The 24,752-nt window shown below is 37.4% G+C and overlaps 5 protein-coding genes across 8 annotated transcripts; 1 reads left to right on the forward strand and 4 right to left on the reverse strand.

Moving 5' to 3' along the window:
• Nucleotides 1-120: 120 nt before the first annotated feature.
• On the reverse strand, nucleotides 121-5,447 carry LOC122135213 (synaptonemal complex protein 2-like). The gene is made up of 8 exons (XM_042713965.1): nucleotides 5,347-5,447; nucleotides 4,417-4,477; nucleotides 4,163-4,311; nucleotides 3,563-3,634; nucleotides 3,297-3,428; nucleotides 2,804-2,909; nucleotides 2,363-2,529; nucleotides 121-162 (listed from the first exon to the last, which is right to left on the reverse strand). The coding sequence occupies exons 1-8, from the start codon at nucleotides 5,443-5,445 to the stop codon at nucleotides 121-123; spliced, it is 828 nt and encodes a 275-aa protein (XP_042569899.1). The 5' UTR covers nucleotides 5,446-5,447.
• Nucleotides 5,448-5,558: 111 nt separating this feature from the next.
• LOC109093707 (synaptonemal complex protein 2-like) lies at nucleotides 5,559-8,686 on the reverse strand. The gene is made up of 12 exons (XM_042713966.1): nucleotides 8,485-8,686; nucleotides 8,034-8,086; nucleotides 7,728-7,868; nucleotides 7,505-7,633; nucleotides 7,313-7,417; nucleotides 6,802-6,826; nucleotides 6,614-6,699; nucleotides 6,338-6,432; nucleotides 6,137-6,171; nucleotides 5,829-5,971; nucleotides 5,680-5,732; nucleotides 5,559-5,604 (listed from the first exon to the last, which is right to left on the reverse strand). The coding sequence occupies exons 2-12, from the start codon at nucleotides 8,055-8,057 to the stop codon at nucleotides 5,559-5,561; spliced, it is 882 nt and encodes a 293-aa protein (XP_042569900.1). The 5' UTR covers nucleotides 8,058-8,086; nucleotides 8,485-8,686.
• Nucleotides 8,687-9,283: 597 nt separating this feature from the next.
• LOC109096524 (protein phosphatase 1 regulatory subunit 3D-like) lies at nucleotides 9,284-11,471 on the reverse strand. Of its 2 annotated transcripts, none has more exons than XM_019110127.2 (2): nucleotides 11,281-11,471; nucleotides 9,284-11,005 (listed from the first exon to the last, which is right to left on the reverse strand). In XM_019110127.2, the coding sequence occupies exon 2, from the start codon at nucleotides 10,980-10,982 to the stop codon at nucleotides 10,074-10,076; it is 909 nt and encodes a 302-aa protein (XP_018965672.2). In that variant the 5' UTR covers nucleotides 10,983-11,005; nucleotides 11,281-11,471; the 3' UTR covers nucleotides 9,284-10,073. The 2 variants fall into 2 exon arrangements, with proteins under 2 accessions (XP_018965672.2, XP_042568765.1); XM_042712831.1 differs by having other exon boundaries at nucleotides 11,169-11,471.
• A 1,053-nt stretch (nucleotides 11,472-12,524) lies between these two features.
• On the forward strand, nucleotides 12,525-17,055 carry LOC109096523. 2 transcript variants are annotated; one of them, XM_019110124.2, is made up of 5 exons: nucleotides 12,525-12,853; nucleotides 12,982-13,193; nucleotides 13,274-13,382; nucleotides 13,465-13,529; nucleotides 14,397-17,055. In XM_019110124.2, the coding sequence occupies exons 2-5, from the start codon at nucleotides 13,087-13,089 to the stop codon at nucleotides 15,739-15,741; spliced, it is 1,626 nt and encodes a 541-aa protein (XP_018965669.1). In that variant the 5' UTR covers nucleotides 12,525-12,853; nucleotides 12,982-13,086; the 3' UTR covers nucleotides 15,742-17,055. The 2 variants fall into 2 exon arrangements, with proteins under 2 accessions (XP_018965669.1, XP_018965671.1); XM_019110126.2 differs by having other exon boundaries at nucleotides 13,277-13,382.
• Nucleotides 16,754-24,194, reverse strand: LOC109096525 (probable tubulin polyglutamylase TTLL9). Of its 2 annotated transcripts, XR_006153298.1 has the most exons (15): nucleotides 24,052-24,194; nucleotides 23,810-23,859; nucleotides 21,794-21,886; nucleotides 21,600-21,711; nucleotides 21,333-21,518; nucleotides 21,181-21,249; nucleotides 20,961-21,051; nucleotides 20,793-20,833; nucleotides 19,497-19,584; nucleotides 19,340-19,398; nucleotides 19,051-19,247; nucleotides 18,822-18,935; nucleotides 18,607-18,728; nucleotides 17,174-17,357; nucleotides 16,754-17,142 (listed from the first exon to the last, which is right to left on the reverse strand). XR_006153298.1 is itself a non-coding variant. In XM_042712832.1 (14 exons), exons 1-14 carry the CDS (start codon nucleotides 24,064-24,066, stop codon nucleotides 17,287-17,289), a joined length of 1,308 nt encoding a protein of 435 aa, XP_042568766.1. In that variant the 5' UTR covers nucleotides 24,067-24,194; the 3' UTR covers nucleotides 16,754-17,286. The 2 variants fall into 2 exon arrangements, 1 of the variants encoding a protein (XP_042568766.1); XM_042712832.1 differs by having other exon boundaries at nucleotides 16,754-17,357.
• Nucleotides 24,195-24,752: the final 558 nt, after the last annotated feature.

The following is a 24,752-nucleotide window of genomic DNA, read 5'->3' on the forward strand; positions in this document are numbered from 1 at the left end:
CTTCTCTCTCTCTCTCTCTCTCTATATATATACATATGTGTGTGTGTGTGTGTGTGTGTGTGTGTGTGTTTAAATAAATCAGAGAAACCCTTTAAACTCCTTATCTTCAGCCTTTAATCACTAGACCAAATTTCTGAACCCATTATGAGCAGCAGGGGTCGACTGCCAAAGACACAAACAGGTTTCACTGAGATTACATCCATTAAGCTGTTTATGACTTTATGACTACTCAGTATATTGCTTCATTAGTGTAACAGTGTTTCATAAACTCTATTTTCCATTTGTTAGGACACATCAGTAAAAACTTAATCTGAAGTAGTGATGCTCCGATCCGCCTTTTTTTCACCTCCGATACCGATTCCAATACATGGGGTTCAGTATTGGCCGATACCAATCTGACACCAATGCAGTTATTTTTTTGTTTTAAATCAATGTAGAATTTCTGTATCTCTGTTTGCGGAACTGCTAATCACTCTTTCACAATGTATTAAATACAGATTACTTCATTATAAAGAAAAATATAGGGCTGCCCTCGACTAAGGATTTTTCTGGTTGACCAGTAGTCGTTCATTTGAAGCATTAGTCGACTAATCACACGTTTGTTAATAAACTTTTTAGATCATTATAATGAGCCTTTAATTGCCTACATAGCCATAAGCGCTCAAACACACACATAAAGCTTGCCACAGCGCACCAGCAGAAGTAATGTGTCAGTGAAAAACTGTAAGGAGACTGCATTAACATTTTAATAATTTGATAAACTAGTGCTTTCTTTGTTCTCGGAACTTGGCGACACTAACTCGTTAACTCCGCAGTAGCGATGCACCTTGTTTCATATGGATTTTACATAATCTCAGAATATTTGTTTTCCATTTGAATTGGTTAATTTGAAAAAAGACAGAAATGCAGCCTTTAACCCGGTAACCCTGTAAACAAAGCAGCAGTGCTACTTCTGAGCTGAGTGTTCTGAAATGTTTCATATTAAGAAATATTAAAATGCTAATATTATTTAATGGAGCTAACATGAACTAACAATAAATAGTTGTATTTTTATTAACCAACATTAACAAATAATATTAACTACTGCAACAATTAGCAATTGCACACTGTTAGCTAATGTTAACCTGCTTAAACTAAAGTAAACAAATGGGACCTTATTGTAAAGTGTTACCTATTGTTCTTTCGTTCATTTGAACTTTAATCTTTTGCACTCTAATCCTGAAACACGTTTACTTTATATTTTTGTGTATTTTTTTAAATAAAGTCTTTCTTTCGTAAAAGCTCTTTAATAAAGTTATTTAACCTGTTAGGACAACACTTTTTTTTTACTTACTAAATTACATATTGTGATAAAACCATATACTGTTATAAAAGCGTCAATGAATATTGTAAAAAATTGATACCATCACATACCTAATGTACACAGAATTTAATAGGACTATAAATAATAACTATTAAATGAAGTCTGAAGCAAAATTATTTAAAGGGCTCATCGGATGAAAATCTGACTTTTTCCGTGTGTAAGTGCTATAATTGAGTGTCCGGTGCATCTACCAACTCAGAAAACATGAAAAAGAAGAACCCAATAAGTTTGGTTTTGTAAGCCTTTCTCTGCAAGCATGTGAGAAAATGAGCCGATCAGATTGCTCTCCCCTTCTGACGTAGGAAGGGGTTCTTATTAAAATATTACCGCCCATTGATCTGCATGTTTCCAGCCACAGCGCTCAGCCACCATTGTTGTTTTCGCAAGCAACAGCGGTATACTTGTTCTGATGCCACGGCAAAAGTTCACGGAAAACATGCTAAATGTTCTGTCGTTGGCTGCGCAGACGAACACAAATCATTATTTAGAGTCCTAACCTCAGAGGAGACAAGACAGGAGTGGATTTATTTTATTTTTAGTGGAAATCCTGGAAGCGGGGTGGGATGCACAGTAACTCATTATCATTTAAAGAAACATACACCAAAACGGGTTTGTGTGAGCAGAGCTCAATGCAAAAAAGGGTCCAAAAAGGGTGTTGTTTACACAGCCATTGAATATTTTTAAGCAAAATATGTCAAGACATTTTATGAAGACCCTAATAAATCATGTCAACTTGTGGAAAATGTTCATCCCTTTCAAAACCCAGTGTACTTTCTGTATTCTGATAAATTTAACAATTGTGTTTGTAATTGTTTCCTTATATCCCCCGATTAAGCTAAAACACATAATTTGAAAAATTAGCATTGCACCCCTACATTTTTTTAACGTGCTCCTAAATTTTTCAGTTTAGGAGCACATGTGCTCCTTGGGAAAAAGGTAAGCGTCAAGCCCTGTACATCCCTACATTGAAGTATCTGAAACTTTCTAAAGAGGTCATACCTGTGCTTGAATTGTATGGGGCTTCTTTTGGTTATTCTCACACTGAAAACTAAGAGAAGACACCTTGGAAGATGTTTTGGGCATCATGAGTTCTCTAAGCTCAATCTCCTTCTTTCTCTCTGAAGAGCTCATCATCTGAAGAGCTGGTTTCACCATTGGCTTTGACACTAGAAAAAAGCAACCAAGCAGTTACAAAATTGTATAATGCTTATAAAAATGACAATAAATTCTACAGATGGCTATTTGTTACTGTGATTTCACTACAAGTAAGAGATAATCTTTCCAACAAACCTTTTTTATTAACTAAGGGGCAATTCAAAATTATTGTGTAGTAATCGACAACAGAGCTGAGACTGCTTACACTCTTGCTGTGGAAATATACAGAGCTATCTACAAGAATGGATTCTTTACTAATTAGTCATAAAGTCTTAATGGACCTACCTGCAGGCAGCACACAGATGGAGGAACAGCTTCCCTGTTTACTCCCCACACTGCCAGAGATATACGTGCAAGACTCAGACACCTTCATCTTTATAGGGGTTACCATCTGATGAAAAAGAGATTTGCACTTTTAGCTCCGAAGAACAAGAGACTTCTGGCCACTATGATGCCATTAGCATGTGCACACAAAGCTGTAATGACAGCAGCATTAACAGAGCTGAGTCTGTGTACAATATTCCAGCTGTTAAAGTGAGACAATACAAACATAACAGATATTTTCATCAGGCAGCTGGTGGTAACAGAGAAAAAGCCTAGTTTATAAAAAAATATCAGACAAGCAGGTGTGTTTCACAAATGGCTTGAGAGGGAACAATATTTAGCTTTGAGAATAAAATTACATCAGGTCTGTGGTCAATTCAAAGCTCTCACAAAACATCACTATGCTCTATAAAAGCTCTACAGGCGTCCTTATGTTGTGAGCATCCTCTCTTACCTGTTGGGGGACATTGTTTATATCTGGTGTTGGATGTGCGGGAGGCTGGCAGGGAATGCTATGCTTGACTGACAATGACCCTCTTCCCTCTACACACAGAGAGGGGGACACTTGACTTTCAGCGACAAAAACCTGTTAGTTTAACATAGACTGTTAAAGACTTGTGAAACAAAAACACACCCTATGAGAGAATGCCACCCTGAAATGTCACAATTCAACTTAGGAAAAAGTGTTAAGTTTAAAGTTATCCTTTGAGCCTGACTCACCTGTGAACTTTCCTGTGAACTTAGGTTGACGTGAACAGGTGTTTTTACAATAGAGGTCTTCCTAAAAAACGTCTGAAATCCAGCAAGAGGGATTAAAAACATGACTGGTGACTTGCTGCATACAACAAGTGATTACACATTTAATATAAGCGTTTCATTACTATTAGCTAATTTAATCTTAAGTTTAAGCTTTACAGCTTCTCCAGCTCAAAAACGTATCAAATAAATGATAAGATCCTAATGACCACATAAAAACACTTTTAATCATCATGTCGAATCATTAATTTAGTTGTGGACTAATCACTCTGGTGTAAAGCTACAATAGCAATGCTATGTAAAAGTTTAACTTTAAGATTATCTCATTAATATAGTTATGTTATACTCTTTATTAGAGTAGATTGGGATTTGTGCTTAACTGGATTAGGGAAAAATGCAATATTGAAATAAGACTGGTTACATTTTATTTAAGAACACACTAAAGTCAAAGTTCGGATTAGATGAAGTACTGGTTTTTGATATTCTACTCTTTATTATACAACTTCAACTTAGATGTACAGGCAGGTCTTTTTGAGAGAAAGTAACATCAGCCCCTTCACTCACCCTGTTCTTAGCCTGACCATAAACACTCTCAGTGGCTCGCAGGATGTCTAGAGATGAGCTGAATTTGATGGTGACTCTGGAGCCCTCTAAGCTGTCAATGCTGATTTGTTCAGTCAGAATCAGATGAAGAACCTTCTTGCCATTTTCCTCTGTGAAGTCAAATATAGATAGATGTGTTTTTGTGGGTTTTGAGATGAGTTGCAGAAGACCTGTTAGAGTCTGTGTCTGTGTAGAGTCAATGTTGACTGTGTTACCTTCTACTGTGTAACTCTGGACCTCGTTTTCAACTATACACAGAGTGCTCCACTGGCCATCCTGACAGGAGAAAGACATCTAACATTCATATTTCTATTCATTTTCTTCCAAAAAACTGTCAAATTTGATTAAATAGCCCTTTGTGGTCAAAGCATAAGTTTGTGCTTAATTGTATACCAGAGATAAATGTTTTTGTCAACCAAAACCCTTAGACGTGAAATATATACTTGAAGTATCCCCTGAGATTTTAAGCTAATATTAATTCAACGAAACATTATCATGGTTCTCTGATGTTGCATGGTCACATGACGTGCAAGTAAAAAGATAATGCTCCAGTCCACATTAGATTCACAGAGGTGTATTAGGAACCCAATCAAAATGAATAATGAGAATTATTATGTTATATAAACAAAATGTATTACTGTTGTAAATTACAACTGGATTGTAAAACGAAAAATTTATATTTCATCATTATAATAATTGTTTTCACTACAATTTACAATACTAACATTTATGGCTTAAATTCTTCACTTTCAAATTTTCAAATCCTCAAGCTTTTATTTGTACATTATACTGCTGAAATGCTGTACTGTATAATGCTGAACTTCTGTCCATAAATATGTTGGCAATTATGCAAATGTGTAAATAAAATTAATTTACTGCATGTTGCATTTCCAAATGCATGTTAAAAGATTTGCTGCATTTACCATGAATTGAGCTGCTCTGAGACGCTAAATAAATCAGATCATATTGCGATTATTGTGCAGAGCCATTTTTTTTTTTTTACATTTGGTATAGTTATTAGCTTTTCATCAACTCGCAAACCCCCAGGGCTATGCAAGTCCCTGTTTGAAAAACCCTGTTATATATTATCAATATACAGGTCAAATGTAAGATGTGGCCACTCTAAGAGACTATAAAGTCATTACCTGTGCATTCTTATCAGCCACACAGAAGTAAAAAGAGATGCTTTGACTTCCTAGATTAAAGTCAATCCAGAACGCTTCCAGATTCTCGTCCTCTGGCATGTGAAGCTATAAATATGATAAAAAAATAAATATACATGTGGTTCAAAAAACCACAAAAAAAAACAATATATATATACCCACATACACACCCTTAAAAATTAAAAAAAACAACATCATTCTCCAAAAAAAAATGCCTCCAGGCAAGGGTAGGAGTACACGCTGTGAGAAGATAAACCAAGACATGTTATACAATCTGCTAAAAAAAAGTGAAAGCTGTCAAATGATATGAGGTACCTTCTCCCATCTCCTTGCATGCCATTGACCATATTTAGAAACTTCCTACAGTCCTGTCACAAAAAACACACACAAAACATATTCTAATATACGATGCAACCAAAAAAAATCATTTTAAGATGTCTAATTCCAAGTGAGGCCATATTTACAGTCTCAAACTGAGAATCCTTGATCTTCTTGAATGCAGAGGAGACAAAGGTCATTGTAAACCAGGAGTCAGCTAGTTGATTCCTCTGAGCTGGTGAAGCCATTCTGCAGAGGGCCTCCATTAAAGACACCTGCAAGTCATAATCTGACCCACAACAGATATGTAGCTACAATCAGTCACAGTATGAGTGCAATCTAAAAATGAGTTTTGGAATGATCATCATAATCATTTACATTTGTGTTTAAGTATAATTCTACGATCACACTTTCTAAACTACGTATACTCATTACAATGGATTTTTACACTAACCTCCACCTCTGAGGATTTGACTGGCCACTGCATTCCTGATAAAAACACAACACACTACAGTTTTAAAATCCAAGCATATTCGCACCCCTACAGGTACTTTCCAGATTAAAATGTATCCATAGGTGCAAGAAGGGGACTTTTAAATGTACGGTTACATTCTTAAGACACAGGAGAGTGATAATGCACTATCATTCAACACACATCATAGATGAAGCCTCTTGAGTTGACAAGATCTTCTTTTTCTTTTTCAGCTCCATGGGAATCTTTTCCAGAATAGCATTGAGTTTCCTTGCTGCCTGTCAATAAGAGTAAATAATGTAATTCAGTCTTCTATTTCTGGAAAAGTCTGGGTAAACACAGCTCGAGTGACATGTCATGACTGGAGGTGTGGAATGAGTTCTCAATATGGCTGAAATGATTACTTCCATGCATACTGATGGTGAGGCTTTCCTTTAAGAAATGTATTTAATCTCTTACCTCTTTCTGAATCACGATGCTTATTTGTGCATCAGAGGCCAGTTTGCCAATGTGACTAAGCAGAGCTTCTGTGACCTCATATGTTCCTGAGGGAATACACAGGTTGAACTGAATGCAGAGCGCTGCTCAACCTCCCCTTTGACTTTTCTTGAACTTGAACTTTTGGAAATCTGGAGCAAAACACTCACCTTCTTTACAGCTTTCGTGAACAACCTGCAAAGGTGAAATGATATGCACAAATCAGAATACCGTAATACAGTATGTGTGTGTGTGCATAGAACAAATTGGAATCATGTTTTCTATTGCTCTTTTTGGATCGTGTACTTAGATTGCACCAATAAGTGGTGACTTTTCCAGATCCAAATCCAGTCTGATATCAGATTCTGAAAGCTGTGTTTATATGAACCCTAAATGCAATCTGATTCACATATTAATTTACATGTGCACTACATGTTTTCATGTACTCTGTGCTCCGAACCAGTGAAAGCCAGTGCATTAATGTAAATAAATCAAATATATAGTAAATATTCAGTATCCTCCACTGACCAAATCGTAAGGCATAAATTAACACATGCACATCCATAAGTAATTTTTTATACAACTAAGGAAAATGGATTTATTCATATGGAAGGTTATTTAAAATAAAAATAAAAATGAAAGTTGCATTTCCATTTACACCAAAAATGTGCCATTACAAACCATCAGTGCATCAAAGAAGTCCTCAGCCAGCTTTATCATAGCCTCATTTCTTGAAGACCCTGCCTCCACCCACAGCTTTCTGGCCTTTTCGAACCACTGGACCATGTAAACATACATTTTAAGCAATAAAAACATTATTCTCCTTCACCAAAACAGACATAGAAAGAACAGAAACATTGATTATACACTTATCTTTTTGACAAATCCCTGGGCGATCATTACAGATATCCCTGCACCCCCTGGAAACACCAGCATCTCACCATATTTGTGCAAAACGTTAAGCACCAGACAAGCATTGTCCACATTTCCAAGATCCACTTCCTGCAAGAACATATAAACAACAACAGTACATATAAATCCAGTGAAGAGGTCAATACAGTTAAGTCATGTATGCAATGTCAAATACATAACTAACCCTGAGGAAAAGCTTATCCAGCTTGGTCATGAATTGTCTGGAACATGTTCTTGTGGTTTCCTCCTTGCTTTCATTTTGTAAGAATTTTTCTAGATCTTGAAAATGATTGTGTTTGAAAGCCTCATCCACCAGTTTCTCCACCTAAGCAAAACAATATAAAGTGAACTTTGTGGTATTATGCATAAATGAACAAAAAGCATCTCCTATAATTACGGAAGACAAAAGCATTTCAGAGGTGAGAATTTAAATCCATTTCCCCAGAAATAAAAGCATGAAGTAAACAGCTCTGTAGAGTTTAATTCTCACCCGGTGCTCCTGCAAAGGTGCCATGATGCACAGACGATGACCTGTTTTAAATGCTGAAGACATTAAATATGAACTCATAAATATGAATCTCAGATGCAGATAATTCAAGGAAAACACAATTCCGGGAAAGACGAGGACTCAGATGTTTTTAAAATGTCTAAATGTCAGTCCCCATATTTCTCAGAAATTGAATTAAATAAAAATAAATAAATAAAAGTAACAAAATGGATTTTTTTTATGCGATGTATTAACTTAAATTCAATATTACTCAAACTGCACTGTTAGTGGATTTGTAGTTAATAAACTACAGCATAGGAAGCAAAATTGCTGTCGCACAAAACAGCAAAATAATAGACGAAACCATAAATATTAATGCTGAAGGCGATTATACTTTATTTAATTATTATATTAAGTCGTAGCTATGGCTGTTGGCCAAGTGTTCAGATCTTACCTCAGATTATGACTGACGCTTCAACGGCCTTCAGGAGCAACTTTTACATACTTTTTATTATTAACAAATAATGTGAGGGTCGTAGATCGCTAAGATACAGTTACCGAGACGGAAATGGACAACTTTCACTCAAAATAATTTGTTAAAGAGCGCTTTTCTTCGGTTTTGACAGTTGTACTGTATGTGGTTTGATAACGCGGGAAAAAAGATGGCGTGTCGTGCATGCGCAAAAAAAAAAATAAATAAATAAAAAAAATAAATAAATAAATAAATAATATTTTATCTTCTCTCTCTCTCTCTTCTAAATTTTAATTGCTATGTATTTTTTGGCCATCCTTGAACCTTTTCCTTGGCATATGTTTTTTCACTTTTGTATTCCCTAAGCAAGTGTTTAATAATAATAGGCCTAATAATAATACTAATAATAATACTACTACTACTAATAATAATAATAATAAAGCATTTCATCCATGCTAGAAAGGCAGAAATCTTACAAATAAAACGTACTGGAAATATTTTAATGATTTGTGCATTCCAGTTCTATATAACCTTACGAAAATTAACCATGGTTTTACTACAAATAAAAACAAAAAACGGTTATTGTAGTTAAACCATGATAACCATAGTTTAAACTATGGTATTTGTAAAAAAAATAATGTTAAACAAAAAGAAATCAATATAAAAAAAAAAAAAAAAAAAAAAAAACATGGCCACGACTACAATTTTATTTCGTAAGGGTTCATATATGAAATAGCATTTGTTTTAATAAACATAATTTTATTAAAACATGCAAGACATGTCTTTTAGTATCATTTATTGTAAATGTAAACAAACTGAAGTTACAATAAAAACACTTGAAAAGTGCGGTAGTGATTACATATTTTTGTAGTTCAAGCCAGTAGTTTCCAACTTCCAACAACTCTTTTAGTCTTTATTTAAAAAACTTTTTCTATTAAAGATGGTGTTTCTAAAAACCCACTGACTTCAGTATGATGGAATCAGAAGTGCTAAAATTATAATTCTTCCGAGTTTTGGCCTACTAAAAAACTGTCACCCCTGCTACAATTTATATACAGCAATTTGCGTCTAAATAATATGGCTTTACTGGAAGGTTTTATGTGAAGGACAATGAGATGCAATAAAGAATGGCTGAATAGTGTTGTTTTTTTTTTTGTTTGTTTTATCAGTTCTTCAATGCAAGTGGGATTACCCATCCTTAATTATTTGTATCAACATCTGTGTTCACAATATCCACAAGTATCATGAAAATGTACCATATAGGGACAATAGGTAAGTGCAAGTAAGTGCAAACCTGAAAGGTAAAAAATACAGTAAAGGCACTTTTTAAATCTACATTACATTATCAAATCAACATACAGTAATACTCTCAGTCCAGTTAAACAGTCACCACTTAAAGTTAAAAATCTCATATTTCACGTGGCTTCAAGGTTATTATTTACAAATGAAATATCAAGACTTTCAGAAGGTCAGCAATGTACGTCACATAGTGAAAATGCTGGTGGTTGCAAGCCAAATCTAAAAGTGAAACAGTGCTCTAAAAAAATAGTTTCATCTAACTCTCAGTGTCCTCAGATAAAGTGTATCATGCTGTCTTCGCATTCCTTCGGCACAGGCAGGTTATAACTCTGACAGGTTAACTTGTAATTCTGCCCACCATTGTTATCCCAAAACTGCATGCCCATTACTTTATAACAAACAGCAAACTCCAGCACTGCTCCAGGATGAAGGATATATGGAGGGACCGGGAGATGAAATCGAAAAGTGTCACAGCAGGGCCCGTTTGAAATGGATTTGCTTGCAACCCAGTAAGCCTTGGTTTCTGAGCAGCTCTTCCAGTTTGTAAAAGAGTAGCGAACACTCACTTCCTTCTCAAATGCCAAGTTTACAACTTGAACGATCCCTATAATGCCAGGCTCGTAGCACAAAACCCGCTCCAGACATACTTGTTGGCAGCACAGATGCTCGGTGAAGTTTGAACAGTCCCCTGGCTGGACCGAGAACATCGGTTTCAAATACGGTAGGGAGATCTCCATCCCCTTATTCGAGGCTAACTCTGCACTTGTTAACAGTCGGAAGAGAACATGCTCTGGGACAAACGGGTCCTCCCCGCTTTTAAAAACCTTGACACTTTCTAGGTGCAACCCTAAAGAGTCCACAAAGCGGACGCTGGCTCGGCGACTAAGCCTGCTTCTCTCTGATGGAGATGGAAGGGACTGTGTGCGCCTCTGGATGATGGATTTGGGTGGTGGTTCACATGACAGGCTGCGGCCTGCTGTTGGCCTTGGAGTAGTCCTCGGGCTCGGTGGACGAATTTTAACAGGCCTCTTTCCGCTGTCTGTTTTTGAGTGGGACATGTCCTGCAAAATCGGTGTGGAGCTTTCTTTTGAGCCATCTGATACTGTGGTAAAAAACAGGTCAGCGTTCTCTTCGAGGGGTGTGTCTTTATGGCAACATCCCAAAGACCAGGCCATGTTCATTAGAACGAGTTACCTTGTGTGACCTGAAAAATAAAAACATTCTAGGTTATGCATATTTGTAAATATTTCAGTGTATTACATGTTCTAGGAAGTTTTAGTAAGCAATATCAGGTGCATGTGGAAACATGGCAAGCTCACTGGCTATTTCAATCTCAGCTGGCTAACTCAACACTTAATGCAACTTACATTTCATGTCTTTCAAAATGCACACTGTTAGTGCAAACGTCTATTAGTCAATGACTTCGCCTCTATACAAAACTACAAGGAAGAAGTTCAAGTTCGCGTTGTAGTGCCTCACCAGGAAAATCAGGCGTGTTTAGGTTTACGACGCATCTGAAGATCATCCGTTGCTATTGTTATAAACCATGCATTTCCTAATGAGGAACACGACCGACGCTGTGCAAAAGTGAAGTATACTACGTGACACAAAACACATTCGACGCATTTCAAGCAAACTGCGCAGTATGGAAGGCCAAAAGGGCCAAAACGTGTGAAACTGTCGCGTTAAAACGTCATTTACGCGTTAACACGTAATTTGCGTGTTAACACGGACCTACATTTTTGGGACATTAGCACCGCCTACTGGTTTAGTGCTCTTGTTCAAACACAGAGAACCTAACTAGATTAAGCTTGTAAATACCAGTTTTTAATGTGAAAATACATGTTGAATACTGTATTTTTCAGAATATAGGCTACAACTAGGCCTACATATAATAATTACAGCATATTTTAAATTGGCCTATTTAGACAGTTAGACAGTTCAAGCCCTGAAAGTCATGACCATTTTCACAATCACAATAGAAGTTGTGTAAGGATAATTACACATTTCCTTCAAATAGTATTTTCATAATTCATTTTTCATTTTTTTTAGTATTTTTCGTAAATTACGTGTTAACACGACAGTTTCACACGTTTTGGCCCTTTTGGCCTTCCATAGCGCAGAGCTGCCAGCCCAGGAGTGTGACGTCAAACAGAGGGGGCGTGGCTACCGAGTCATCTGTGCTCGGGAAATGCTGTTGGTTGTGCGGTTGCCATGTCTTCCTTTTATAAGTGCTTTGGGGTTGTTGAATCGCTTACAGACAGTCACAGGCTATAGTTTTTGGATTTATTTCCACAAGCCATTCACGATTTTAGGTTAACAGGTGCTTGCGGTCTTTTCTCTTGACTTCTGATCTATTTATTATGTATTTCATGTATTTGTAAGTGTTCAAGTGTGCATCAAGACTGCAAGTGTGTGTTGATTACCTGAAGGGACACTCTTACAACAAATAAACTTGTCTGTTCAGTAGTGCCTATAACAGACAACATAACAGGTGCTTCTAAGTGTGTGCTAAAAAGCAGTAGCAAATGTTTTACAAAACAAATAAACATACTAATCTCTACACTAATACAACGGGTTTTACTTCCAAATTATATGTAATATCTAATTAATGTACCTTACATTGCAATCGCAATTTCTTTTTTTTTTTATTGAACTTTCAAAATTACAGACTTAATCGCAGAGTATAATATATAGATATCCTGATTAAAAATCTACCTGAAAAAAATCCTTCAATCTGGCAACCTTGCTGCTCAATTCTAATAAAACAGTGATTCTTTCGAGTCAAGCCCAGTATCAGCCCCCTGATAGATACACATACGCGTGTTTTTCTCTCTGTTTAATCGAGACGAGCAGAGGTGAAATTAACGCGTTTCTCGCATTCGTTTCAGTTAAACTACAATTCCCATCATGCCAATCGCAGGATCACGACGACAACGATGCTTGAACACACGAAGCAGAAGGTAAACAAGTCTGGAGCTGCTGTAGTGATGCTCTTCAAAGCGTATCGCTCATTGCAGGCTGATGAGGGTTTCATAACCAAGACGCAAAGGTGATTATTGCCCTCTTTATATGTTAACGTTAAATATAGTTTGTTCGACGCTGTTTAATGGATTGCTCCAATTCTTGGCAAACTGGAAAATATATTAACTGTGATATTTCGCTGCATTTCTGCAACAGTGCTCTTCAGTCGCAAGGTGCGTGTGCGCGCTCACAAATGGGACATTTTGGGGCACAGCCGAGAGCTTCAAAACTGCGTCTGTACACTTCATAGTGTTTAATGCGATGGGACCCATCCTGCAGGAACAAACTGCGTCTGCGACACTGAGGAAGGTGCCAGGCAAGGAGAAGGTTAGAGTGAAAAATGCAGAAAACACTGGGATTGTTGCCAGGTATGCTTGAATGGAGCAAATTATTAAAATCGCAGAAATAACAAAAACAACGTCACTAAGAACATGTGCTTTATTTGCAGCAGCAATAATAAGAGAGGTGGAAATGTGATTCAGAATAAGAAACCTCTTAAAAAAACAGTGCCCTTGCATCCAGGTCAAGAGAAGGATCCTCTGCCCAAAGCGAAAACTGTAAGTTACATATGCAACATTAAAATGCATCAAACATGCTGTTTTGGCAGCTATTTGAATATGTTTTCATGATCTTTCCAAGGTCCAAAATGGCATTAAACCAAAGAAAGCTAAGAGTCCAAGTGGTGACACTTGCAAGTTGCGTGGGTGAGTGTTGCTTAACATATGGAATTGAATATATAAGTAACCACAAATAGTAATAATAAAAGAACAAAATGAAATAAAACAAATGGATATGAATATTTAATTGCAGAAAGCAATGATTGATCAATCAGAAAAAAGTATTCAAGAGTGCCTTGTGATAAATATTAGGGCTGGGTATTGACACAGATTTCATAATTCTGATTCACAAGCTCTTGATTTGATTCAATTTGATATTGATTCATTTTGTTACATATCAGGAGTTTTTATATGAACTTCTTAGTGATGAAAATGTTTCTACTCCAATTTGTTGCTTAAATTTAAAGGGTGTGTGTCATATCACAGATTTATCCAAACATGCATCAAATAAGACATCAATAATAGGTAAAAATGTAACAAATATGTAATATAATGCATATATTTAGCACTATATATGCTCCTCTCTAGAGTTATCTACAACATACCTTATGATGGTCATTCCTCTAGCTTTTCTTTCACCATTATCATAAAAAAAAAGACTAAATGTAAAAAAAAAAAACACCCCTGGCTAAAATTTGTAGGAAAGAGGAAGAGATGATTGTTTCACAAGCTGCTTGAACTGAATGAGATACAGTGATCTTTTACGCCACATTAAAGAGGATCAAAATGACATTTTACTTTTCAAATTCTGATACAACTGTAGTAACGACAATCATTGGATAGGAGACATACTTTAAATGAACTTTAGTGTTTTGTTCATGCATCTACAGAATTAATCTTGGAATTTAAGAACGATATCAGTTCATCAAAATGAAAGTCAAGTAATCAGTATGGTTGTCAACCAAGCCCTAATAAATATATTGATCAAATATCTCACTTGAACTATTGCTGCAGCACACAGGGTAAATCAGACCTGAGGCCTCCACGTCCTAAACTGTCTTGTCCCGAACGTGGACAGGAGAGGCAGAAAATCCAGCTGGAGCCTCAGTGCTGTAAAGAGATGCTACAGAGCCACGTGGTCTTGGAGAAGAACCGTTGTGCTTTATCGCTGCCCTTGACTCCTCAACCGTTCACCCTGCAGAAACAAGTCCCAGACCTGGACTCACTCCACCTCCTGGAGCACAAGGAGGACGACACGGACAGCGCCAGTGACCTGTCCGACTCTGAGCGGCTCCCTGTGCTGCCTTCCCCCTGCACTCCTCCTCAGCTCAACCTCCGAGCCGAGGTCATCAACTCCACGGACCTGCATCCCCACATACCAGGACCCAGGACAGTGGAGAACAATGAAGTCAGCTATAGCTACCCAGACTTCCTGCCTCCTCCGTTCAATACCTGGAGCTTGAGGCAGCTCGCCATCTTCCTCAACACGGAGGGAAAGCGGGCTCCCCGGCCGAAACCTGTAGGGCAGCTAGAGAAGTATTTAGAGCGCCTCCTCCAGCTGGAGTGGCACCAAATCCAAACCATTCAGGCTGAGAGCGGACGGCATGTCGTTCCCATCATCCGAACAAGAGGTCACGCTGCCAGTGTTCTAGCAAACGGAAACCGGCCTAGGCCTCATACTGCTCCTCCAACACGCCTCAGCTCCCCGAAAAGCTTTCAGCAGGGTCAGCAGGCCACCTTCTCTTCAGTGGCCAGCCCATCGTCCACCCAGCTTTCTCGTCCTGTCTGCCCCCACTGCCACATCCGCTATCCGCTCTGCAACGGCACATGCTCTCCGTATGCTTACCAGCGGCATTCCCGTCTTAGCCCCCTGCTAGAGCGCAAACCTCCCCCTGACAACACCCAAAAGAGGAGCAGCAGTGAAAGCCGGGCCTCCACCTCTGAAAACCGTGCTACTTTGAAAAACCAGCAACCGGTCAGTCCTCAGGCAGCAAAGGCTCATCAGAAGCACATGCAAGCCGCAGGAAATGTGCGCAGGGCGTCTCATGAACTTAAGTTAAATGGCAAATCCCATTCTTCTGTCAGAAAAGGGAAGACTGGAAGGTCAAACGAGGCAGACAAACAGAAAGATCCACCTGGAGCAAAATGTGGAGGGGTTGATAGGCATAATCCTGTCGGTATGAAACGCGAAGGTGGTGGTCCTGGAAAAAAAATAGTTAAGGATGGTCCAAGAGCCGAAACGGGTGAAGTACGACTAAGATCTGGCATCAAAAGAACGGTCACTGATGGCTGCGATGCAAAGGCAATGTCAGCTACCAAGACTACTGGCAAAATGAAAAATTCTCAATACACCAAGTAGTTAGTGCAGCTTGTATGCAATTTTCAGTTGCTTCAAAAACATTTCCATTTTGCATACTGTAAAGAAGAGCTAATTAAAACATTATATTATCCCTGCAGTTAACTGTAGTTGTTTGTAAAAAGGATACAAGTGCGGTCACATTAAGCATTTTGGCAAAATTTTGCGGGGGAAAAAAAAGTTGTCTTTTGTCAGTAACTCACACAGAATTCACTTTGAGCTTTCTGTCTGTCAGCAGAGACCAACTCGAGCCCGTTTTGAAATGTGCATGGGATCGCATGGATTCCTGATGAAATGCTTGGATTTTGCCCATCAAAATTTGCCAGATAACTACAAATGTGACCATACCTTAAAAAAAGCATCCTTCTCTTTAGAAATCTTGCCTTTTCATTATCATAGTTTCAGTAGAACTTCAAAGTGCATTTCTTGAATAAGATATTTATTTTATCTGCCTAAGTACACAAAAGCAGGCTATCTTTACTTACTGTACGCACAAATCCTCTATAAAATGAAATGTACTTATATCTAGTGTGCATGTTCATATCTCTTACTTGAGGGAGGTATGGCTGAGAATGTCAGATTGTGGCTCTTTGTCTAGTAAGCACTATCGGTCAAAGAATGTTTATTTTTGAGACGAATAATGAATGTTTTGTAACGATTGTATTTTTGTAAAGTGCTATTTACAAGGACTTCTTTTCTTGTTATTTATTAAATCATTTATCTGTTTATTACAATGAGTTGACACTTAAGTTAAATAAGAATGTTTTATCTTTGAATGTTTTGCAACTCATTACTTAGGTTTTCGGTAAGTTAGATGTCGTTGAATTGTGAATTGTTAGGATTGCTTATGATGGTTTTGTGGTGCGGTTTGTGTTGATGGAGACGAACATGAGCTATAAAATGTCAAGATATTATGGTCAAGGTTATCTATGTTTGTTTACTTTTTGAGAACTTTTCAGGTGATTACACGAAATATAGCATGTTTTGTTTATTTTTACAGAAACAATGATGGTAGTAGTTTTGTATGTACTGTAGTGCATTGTCAAGATACTTGAATATGACTTGAAAGTTGGTACAGGTTGAGGCTATACAGTACGTGGTACCACATTTCCATACTTGATGTACTGTATGTAGCACCATTTCATCTTGGATGTTATGTACCGTGTGAAGTCCCTTATCAGGCAAAAAACACACAAAAATTTACTTTTGTCCCATCATTGTCAGATGTGCTTTTATTTTGCTGGGAGTTTTTGGTAGAGTTGAATGCAGCTATTTTTATGAGATAACAAAATAAATAGTTTTCATTACCTCATCAAAGCCTCTGTCTACAGTCTTTAATGCAGGAATTGATACGGCCATTGTATTCTCATTAAAACAGTAAACGAGGACAGACAATGTAATTTTCAGGATGTGAATGAAAATTTTCATATCTTTTGGGTATTAAAATGCTCATATTTACACTCATCTGAATCCTTAGGTGCATATTGTAACAATTCTGGGATTGCGTTATGTAGGTTGTCACACTAATTTGATGTCATTTGCATGTTGTCATGTCCTCTTCTGTCCTGGGAAAGGCTTTAAAAGCTGTTGAAGCTGTTTCTGGCGATCATTCACACAGCCTGTGTACATACAAAGCAAACAATAAAGCTTTTGTACTTATTGCAGGAGATGTTAGTAAATGCTGCTATAATAATACATACTGTAACACCTTTCACAATTAGGTGTTCCATTATTATTAGAAAATACATTTTATTAATTTGATATACATTTTAATTTGTCTATTTACTTAAAGGAATCGTTAGATCAAAAAAGAATATTTGTTTTACTCATCCTCGGGCCATCCATAATTTAGTTTGTTCATTGGAACAGATTTGGAGAAATTTAGCATTACACTGCTTACTCACCAATGGATCCTCTGCAGTGAATGGGTGCCGTCAGAATGAGAGTCCACGCAAATGAGAATCTCATCTGAATCAGAAGAGAAATATGCACAGACCAAGCACCGTTAACCAACCAAAACAGTTCTAAACAAAAAGTGTATTTTAATATGAAAGGACAACTGAGGTTGGACTTTTTCACTGGAGGAAGCGTTATTATAGATTTTTGTTTTAGTCAGAAGCGATTGTGTAAAGTGAAAAATATTTAGAGAAGGATCTGTTTCTTACAAACATGTAGCTTTTCACTTCACATGACATTGATAGACTGGAGTGGTGTGGATTAATTGTGGATTATTGTGATGATTTTATCAGCTGTTTGGTCTCTCATTCTGACGGCACCCATTCACTGCAGAGGATCCATTGGTGAGCAAGTGATGCAATGCTACATTTCTCCAAATCTGTTCACATGAAGAAACAAACTCATCTATACCTTGGATGACCTAAGGGTGAGTAAATTTACAACAAATTTTCACATTTGGATGAACTATTCCTTTAATGTTTATTGCTAGACAAATAAACAGATAAAACAGATAATCTAAAATTGAGTTCCTGAGCTCCTGAATTTGGGTTAGTTCATCCAAAAATGAAAATTCTGTAGAAGATATTTTGAATAGTGCTGGTAACCAAATAGTTCCGGTGACCATTGACGAAAAAGGTTCAAAAAGAAGTCACACATACAGTTTTTGTAAGTTTTGATTTTTGTAAGTTTGGGTGAACTAGCCTTTTGACCATTTACTTTTAAAAGCCTTATTTGGTACCTTAGTTTTGGAAAGTATCACTGTTAATGAATATATTTATTGTTTAACTGTGTGACATTCAAAAAATGACTTGCAGTATAAAAAAAGCTCAAGTAAGCACAGAAATAGACTCATCGAGTGTACTATAGGCCATTTAGAATAAGATCTCCATTTAGGCAATGTAAGACACTGACCAAGGAGTGTATTTTCCACAAGGCAAGAACTACCCAGAGCCTCTAGTCCAACATCTGTGTAGACAGGTCCATCGTTCCACATTAGATCAAATCCACCAACCCTCTTCTCCTTGCCTGTCAGACTTAGAGGGAAAGAATGTTTTGGACAACAATGTCAATTTACACATTCACCCACTCTCTTCTATGTAATTTTATATCATTTTTTCTATTTGTACCGGCCCTCCATGTCTACAATGTGCAGGGTGTCCTCCAGCAGTCTGTATTTTAGCTCATAGTCTTCCTGACTGCTGGCTGTGAGGGAGGGTGAAGCATTCACTTCGATTAGCCACCTGTTTAACCACAAACTGTGCTGTCATTTTTTTTTTTAGCAATGCAATTACTACATTCATACAGTTCTGATAAGCATCCCATCAAACTAAGCATTCAAAAATGAAACATTCTTACGGCTTTAAATCCTGGTCCAGTAGTATGTCATATCCGTACAACTCAAAACAGTGTTTGTCGTTGATGATGGTCTTCTGAACACTAATCAGGCTGCGAATAAATATGTTGTCAATTTCTTTAAAAAGAGTCTGCACTGTCTCGAAACCATGCTTAGCAGTCAGATACTGCCGTAGCTGCTGCATCTGCCACTTACAGCCCTGAGAGAGAGTTAAAGACAGATTACTGCTTTTTAATGAAACGCATCTTCATGAACATAATAGTACAGTATGTCCAGTTACTTCCAACATACCTTTTCAGGATCATAATCAGGAGCTGTTTTTTGCACTGCAACATTGGTGAGATGAACGTCTGTGTACATCAAGGTTAAAGGGGATAAACAAGTGAATTCCTGTACTATGGGGCGTAATATAAAAATAGTGTATTTCAGAAACGTATGAAAAGGATACATTGATCGTCTATGCTGCTGAGAGAGAACCTGGTGTTGGAAAATCGAGCAAAACCATCACGATACAACCAGGCCTTCAAAGGAATATACTGCCAAAAACAAAAATATGTTTTTTTTTTTATGTTGCCTGTGCAGTTTTAAAAATGCAACACAGTGGTGTGAAGTCATAAAACAAACAAAAACACTACTGATTGTAATGCTGTGTTCATGCCATGTCGAAAAAAAAATTACTAGATGACAAACTGGATGTTCTACTTGAAGAATTATACAGAATTATACATTATATCGCATAATTGCACTAATTACGACATGGCGTAAATGCACCTTAAAGGGATACTCCACCCCAAAATGAAAATTTTGTCATTAATCACTTACCCCCATGTCGTTCCAAATCCGTAAAAGCTTCGTTCGTCTTCAGAACACAATTTAAGATATTTTGGATGAAAACTGGGAGGCCTGTGACTGTCCCATAGACTGCAAATTAAATAACAGTGTCAAGGTCCAGAACAGTGTCAAGGTCCGTATGCTCTTCTGTATCATCCGCGCCACAATGATGCGCTGTTTTCTTTCAAATCAAAGCTAAATACGCGTAGAAACAGTATTCTGACAACGACTTTCATACCTTTTATGGACCTTGACACTGTTATTTATGCCGCATTCCAGGCAACCCGTGTTTTTTCAACCTTCTTCCCGTGAAAGTGCACCGGAACGGCACTCAAACCTGTGACTTCCCACCCGTAAACTCGTACTAGATCAATATACTCCCAGATCCGAGCTCTGACGTCACATTGCCCGCGAAACAACAATGGCAGCCCCTACGGATAATATGCAAGTGGTACACGGTGAGAAATAGACTTTAGAACAATATAACGTTGCAATAAATTTAATAATCTTGCTACAATTCCTTGTGCTCAGGCAGTTTGACGTGACTTGCCTGGAACGCTACAAAGTCGTGAGTCGTGATTTGAAGTCATGATTTACGGGCTCCAAAACCTGCCTGGAACGCAGCATTACATGGCAGTCTATGGGACAGTCACAGGCCTCCCGGTTTTCATCCAAAATATCTTAAGGTGAACAAAGCTTTTACAGGTTTTGAATGACATGGGGGTAAGGGATTAATGACAAAATTTTCATTTTGGGGTGGAGTATCCCTTTAATTTCTGTAAAGGTTGCAAAAGTAATGACTTTTTCAAACAAGTTTCCTACTGCAGCAGTAGAAAGTACTTTAACAATGAAAAATAGCATTGCATATTTATGAAAACCATTTTCATTAAAAAAAAAAAAATAGCTTGCTTACTGATGTTACAAGAACATAGACTCTCAAGTCAAATTTTCTCCCTGGTGATAAGATATAATAAAACATACATGACATAATGAACATCACGTGATATGTTCAGCAATAGTAATAAAGGTTGAGCTAAATCCAATAAAGAAAATATACTCAAGCTAAAAGTATTAGATATACCAGCTATGAGGTAGGGATTCTCAATGTAGCGCTGAGCGACATAGCTCTCAACTTGAGCCTCATCCTTCTGCTCTTCAGAGCGGGACCCATCCTAAAACCAACAACAGCACAGTACACAACTTACAGGTTTAGGACAAGATAGTGTGAGTTAAAAAAAAAAAAAAATCACAATATTTACATTTTTGTGAGAATTGTCTCCTTAAGGTTCAGTGTGTATTACCTTCCTCCAATCTATGATATCTTTGAGTTTTCGAAACAGAAAAATTCCTTTCCCTTGTGATCGTGCCACCTGTGTTGGGAAAGTATTGTAATAATGGATGACCTGTTGATGATCAGTTTGGCAGTAGACAGGGCACTGATATAAACACTCACAGGCTTCATGATCCAGGTGCTCCCTGGGCTTCTCTTAAACTCTTCCACAAAGATGTGATACTCACTGGGCAGCACAAACGTACAGGGGAAAAAGTCACATCTGGCCGCCTCTAAACGCCCAGCCTCCCGCTCTAAGGTTTTTCTATACCTCTTCAGGTTTTTTACCATCAGATTCTTCCGGGTCAACTGTAAATTAGAAATAATTCATGCCTGTTTTCAGTACACAGTCAGTCAGTTGTAATCTATAATAATCTGTATAATACCAACCTCATAGTGGTTGCGGAAGTGAGATATCCGCACATGTTCCTCCATGTATGAGTGATCAAAGTTCTCTCTCAGCCACCCAACATCACACCAGTTAAAGTCCCATTCGCCGTCACTGCACAGAGGGACATTAGGACATACATGCATGATGCACGCATGAAAGTCAGGAACACACAATGGAGAAGCACAGCACTTACTCTTTCACCTCTACCCAGCCTGGTCTCTGGTTTAGGACGTCCTGTATGGTGTTGGTCAGGCCACATCTGTAACGTATACAACTCCTTCCCTCCCTGGGAAGGAAGCCATTTTATCCTTTTATACAGACATACATTCATATGTAAATACTGTCAACAGTTTAAAGTGTAAACTTCAGAGAAACTATAAAATGATTTTAAAAATGCAGTTACTACAAGCATCTACACCTTTGGGGTCTCCAGTTACAGAGAAGTTGGGACCATTGTAAATAAACATAACTTTATATTAAAAACAATCAAGCCCTGCTCATATTTTAAAAGTAACTCGAAAGTAACGCAAAAGTGATGTAATGCATTACTTTCCATAAAAAGTAACTAAGTAACATAATTAGATACTTTTTAGGGAGTAATGAATTACTTTTAACAGTAACTTTACCCAACACTGGTTGGGACGTTTTGTGTAATGCCATAAAATCAAGAATGTTATTTGTTCATTCTCTTAAACCTTTATTTAATTGACTAAAGTACAAATAAAAAATATATATATATTTTTTTTGTAAATATAAAAGAATTGTGATTTTGATGGCTGCAACACAGTCCAAAAAAGTTGAGACAAAGCATGTTTAACACAGTGTCACATCAACTTTCCTTTTATTTACAATGTTTAATTGTTTGGGAATTGAGGATAATAATTTGTAAGTTTTGCAAGCATAATTTTCATCCAGTCTCGCTTGATAAAAGACTTCAGCTGCTCAACAGTCTGTGATCATAGTTGTCTGATTCTCCTTTTCATGAGCAGTCATACATTTTCAGTTTTCAGACAGATCTGGACTGATCTAGCACATTCACTCTGTGTCTATGAAACCAAGCTGTTCTAGAACATGCAGAATGAGACCTGGCCTTTTCTTGATCTAATAACTATGGACTTCCCATGAAAGACGTCATCTTGATGGCAGTATATGTCTCTGTACTATCCCAATATATGCCTCCATGTCAATGGTACCTTCGGACATATGCTAGTGACCCATGCCGTTTACTCTGCTGCACCCCCAATACCAAGACAGACGTTTGCTCTTGCCTCTGTCACTGATTAAAGTCTGGATGGTCCCTTTGGTCTTTGGGACTGAGAACTTGACATCCATTTTTACCAGAAACAAGCTGAAATGTGGCCTCATCTGACCACAGCACACATATCCACTGTCTTTTTGTCTATCTGAGATGAGATCGGGCACAAAGAACCCCGTGGCATCACTGCATAGAACTGATGTTTAGCTTACTCTCCCAGAGTAACAGAGATTCAAGTTGAATTTATTGATACAGCAGCAGACTGTGTTAAGTGACAGCGGTTTACTGAAGTACTCCTGAGCCCATGTGGCTATATTTAACACCACAGCATGAAGGTTTCTTATGCAATGCCATATATAATGGAGTTCAAAGGTCATGCACATTCAGCTGCGGTTGTATGTATGGTAGTTGGTGAAAGACCTAAATTCTTTGCGATTTTGCATTGAGAAATGGGATTTTGATTGATTTGTTTGACACTTTTCTCATGAACTTTGGCACAAAGTGATGAGCCATGATCCAGCTTTGCTTATAAAGACTGATATGCTCCTTTTATACCGAAACATGATACCCTCACCTATTACCAATTCACCTGCTTTCAAAAGAGTTTAATTCGGATATTCTTTTCACTTTTATTGCGCCTCTGTCCCAACTTTTTTTTTGTGTTGCAGCCATCAAAATCAAAGTTTGTTTATATTTACAAAATACATTTACGAACACTTTGGAAATCTTTTCTTTGTACTATTGTCGATTAAATAATAATAACCACAGGTTGCTGATTTTATTGCATTTTACAAAACGTCCCAACTTTTCTGGAATTGGGTTTGTAGCTTATTAATAGTAAATAATCAAGATAAAATAACATCTTACACACCCCAAATTGTACAACGACAGTGTAAAGCACTTGAATGAATGAATGTCACGGTATTAAACAACAGCAGCAGCTAATAGACTTACCCTTCCTTTTTTCTCTGTGAGCTGTAGGCCCCTTTATGTCCAGCTGTCTGCTGTTTAAGGGAAGTAAGTTACAGCAAACCTGATTAAACCTGAAGCCTCACACATAACACAAGACTGTGCAGCAATGGCTTCCGTTAGGTAATACTTAATTATATCAGCAGCCGACCGTGGGTTTCAGATATAGCACGTAATATCATATAATTGAGTTTTAAATATCTTTGTTTCAGAAGGCACCCTCTTACCTTATTTTTAGACATATCAGAAACCAACCATCTGATCACAGCAGAACATTAGCAGCGTGACACTAGAACTGTAGTCTATATGTTGCCATAGCAACCACCGAGCGGACCAATCGCTTCGCTGCATTCAGTAGTGACGCGTTGAGAGCGTAATAAAAACAGGGCTGAGAGTAAAAGCTCCCAGCAGATGTCTCTACTACAGTCACAAATATTATCTTGAATTTGCTTTTAGGGGAGAAACAAGAGAATTTGTATTTTCCCCAGTATATATTATTTAGTATGTTAAATAATGCTTTTTAAATTAATTTTTACTTTTTTCTTATCAACCGCATGTTTCAATCTTATGCAGTTAATTAATTATTTAATCTCCCTGTCTTGTTATGTAAATTAAGCAATAATAATAATAATAATAATAATAATAATGATTTAATCAGTCAATCATTTAATAAACACACCCTGCTGTCAGATACCACATACAATATACTGAGGATTTATTATTATTTTTAGGCTGTTTCCTGTTAATTTATTCTGAAATAACGTCTACGATGGTGGAAATCCTTGTCTTTTAGAGCTTCTTGGTGGAAACAGCATGAATGTATACACTAGGTGGCAGCATTATTTAAATAAAATGATCCCCAAGGAAACAAAAGATGCATCTTCATGTACACAGAAGCGTGAAAGTTATTGTTAGGCCTAGATAAATG

The sequence above is a fragment of the Cyprinus carpio genome, chromosome A23 (assembly GCF_018340385.1).
Source record: "Cyprinus carpio isolate SPL01 chromosome A23, ASM1834038v1, whole genome shotgun sequence".
Classification (NCBI taxonomy): domain Eukaryota; kingdom Metazoa; phylum Chordata; class Actinopteri; order Cypriniformes; family Cyprinidae; genus Cyprinus; species Cyprinus carpio.

What these genes read in the sequence shown, in the direction of transcription:
- LOC122135213 (XM_042713965.1), bottom strand. Translation starts at nt 5,445, where the DNA reads ATGCCAGAGGACGAGAATCTGGAAGCGTTCTGGATTGACTTTAATCTA. An exon ending in TAAACAATGTCCCCCAACAG is followed by an intron (nt 2,910 to 3,296) that starts GTAAGAGAGGAT and finishes CTTTTTCATCAG; the next exon opens with ATGGTAACCCCTATAAAGAT. An exon ending in CCCATACAATTCAAGCACAG is followed by an intron (nt 163 to 2,362) that starts GTATGACCTCTT and finishes TGTCTTTGGCAG; the next exon opens with TCGACCCCTGCTGCTCATAA.
- LOC109093707 (XM_042713966.1), bottom strand. Translation starts at nt 8,057, where the DNA reads ATGGCACCTTTGCAGGAGCACCGG. An exon ending in GCATCGTGATTCAGAAAGAG is followed by an intron (nt 6,433 to 6,613) that starts GTAAGAGATTAA and finishes TCTTATTGACAG; the next exon opens with GCAGCAAGGAAACTCAATGC. An exon ending in AGGATTCTCAGTTTGAGACT is followed by an intron (nt 5,733 to 5,828) that starts GTAAATATGGCC and finishes TTTTTGTGACAG; the next exon opens with GACTGTAGGAAGTTTCTAAA.
- LOC109096524 (XM_019110127.2), bottom strand. Translation starts at nt 10,982, where the DNA reads ATGAACATGGCCTGGTCTTTGGGATGTTGCCATAAAGACACACCCCTC.
- LOC109096523 (XM_019110124.2), top strand. Translation starts at nt 13,087, where the DNA reads ATGGGACCCATCCTGCAGGAACAAACTGCGTCTGCGACACTGAGGAAG. An exon ending in CTCTGCCCAAAGCGAAAACT is followed by an intron (nt 13,383 to 13,464) that starts GTAAGTTACATA and finishes GATCTTTCCAAG; the next exon opens with GTCCAAAATGGCATTAAACC. An exon ending in GACACTTGCAAGTTGCGTGG is followed by an intron (nt 13,530 to 14,396) that starts GTGAGTGTTGCT and finishes CTATTGCTGCAG; the next exon opens with CACACAGGGTAAATCAGACC.
- LOC109096525 (XM_042712832.1), bottom strand. An exon ending in GCACCTGGATCATGAAGCCT is followed by an intron (nt 21,250 to 21,332) that starts GTGAGTGTTTAT and finishes TTCCCAACACAG; the next exon opens with GTGGCACGATCACAAGGGAA. An exon ending in CTGATTATGATCCTGAAAAG is followed by an intron (nt 19,248 to 19,339) that starts GTATGTTGGAAG and finishes ACTCTCTCTCAG; the next exon opens with GGCTGTAAGTGGCAGATGCA.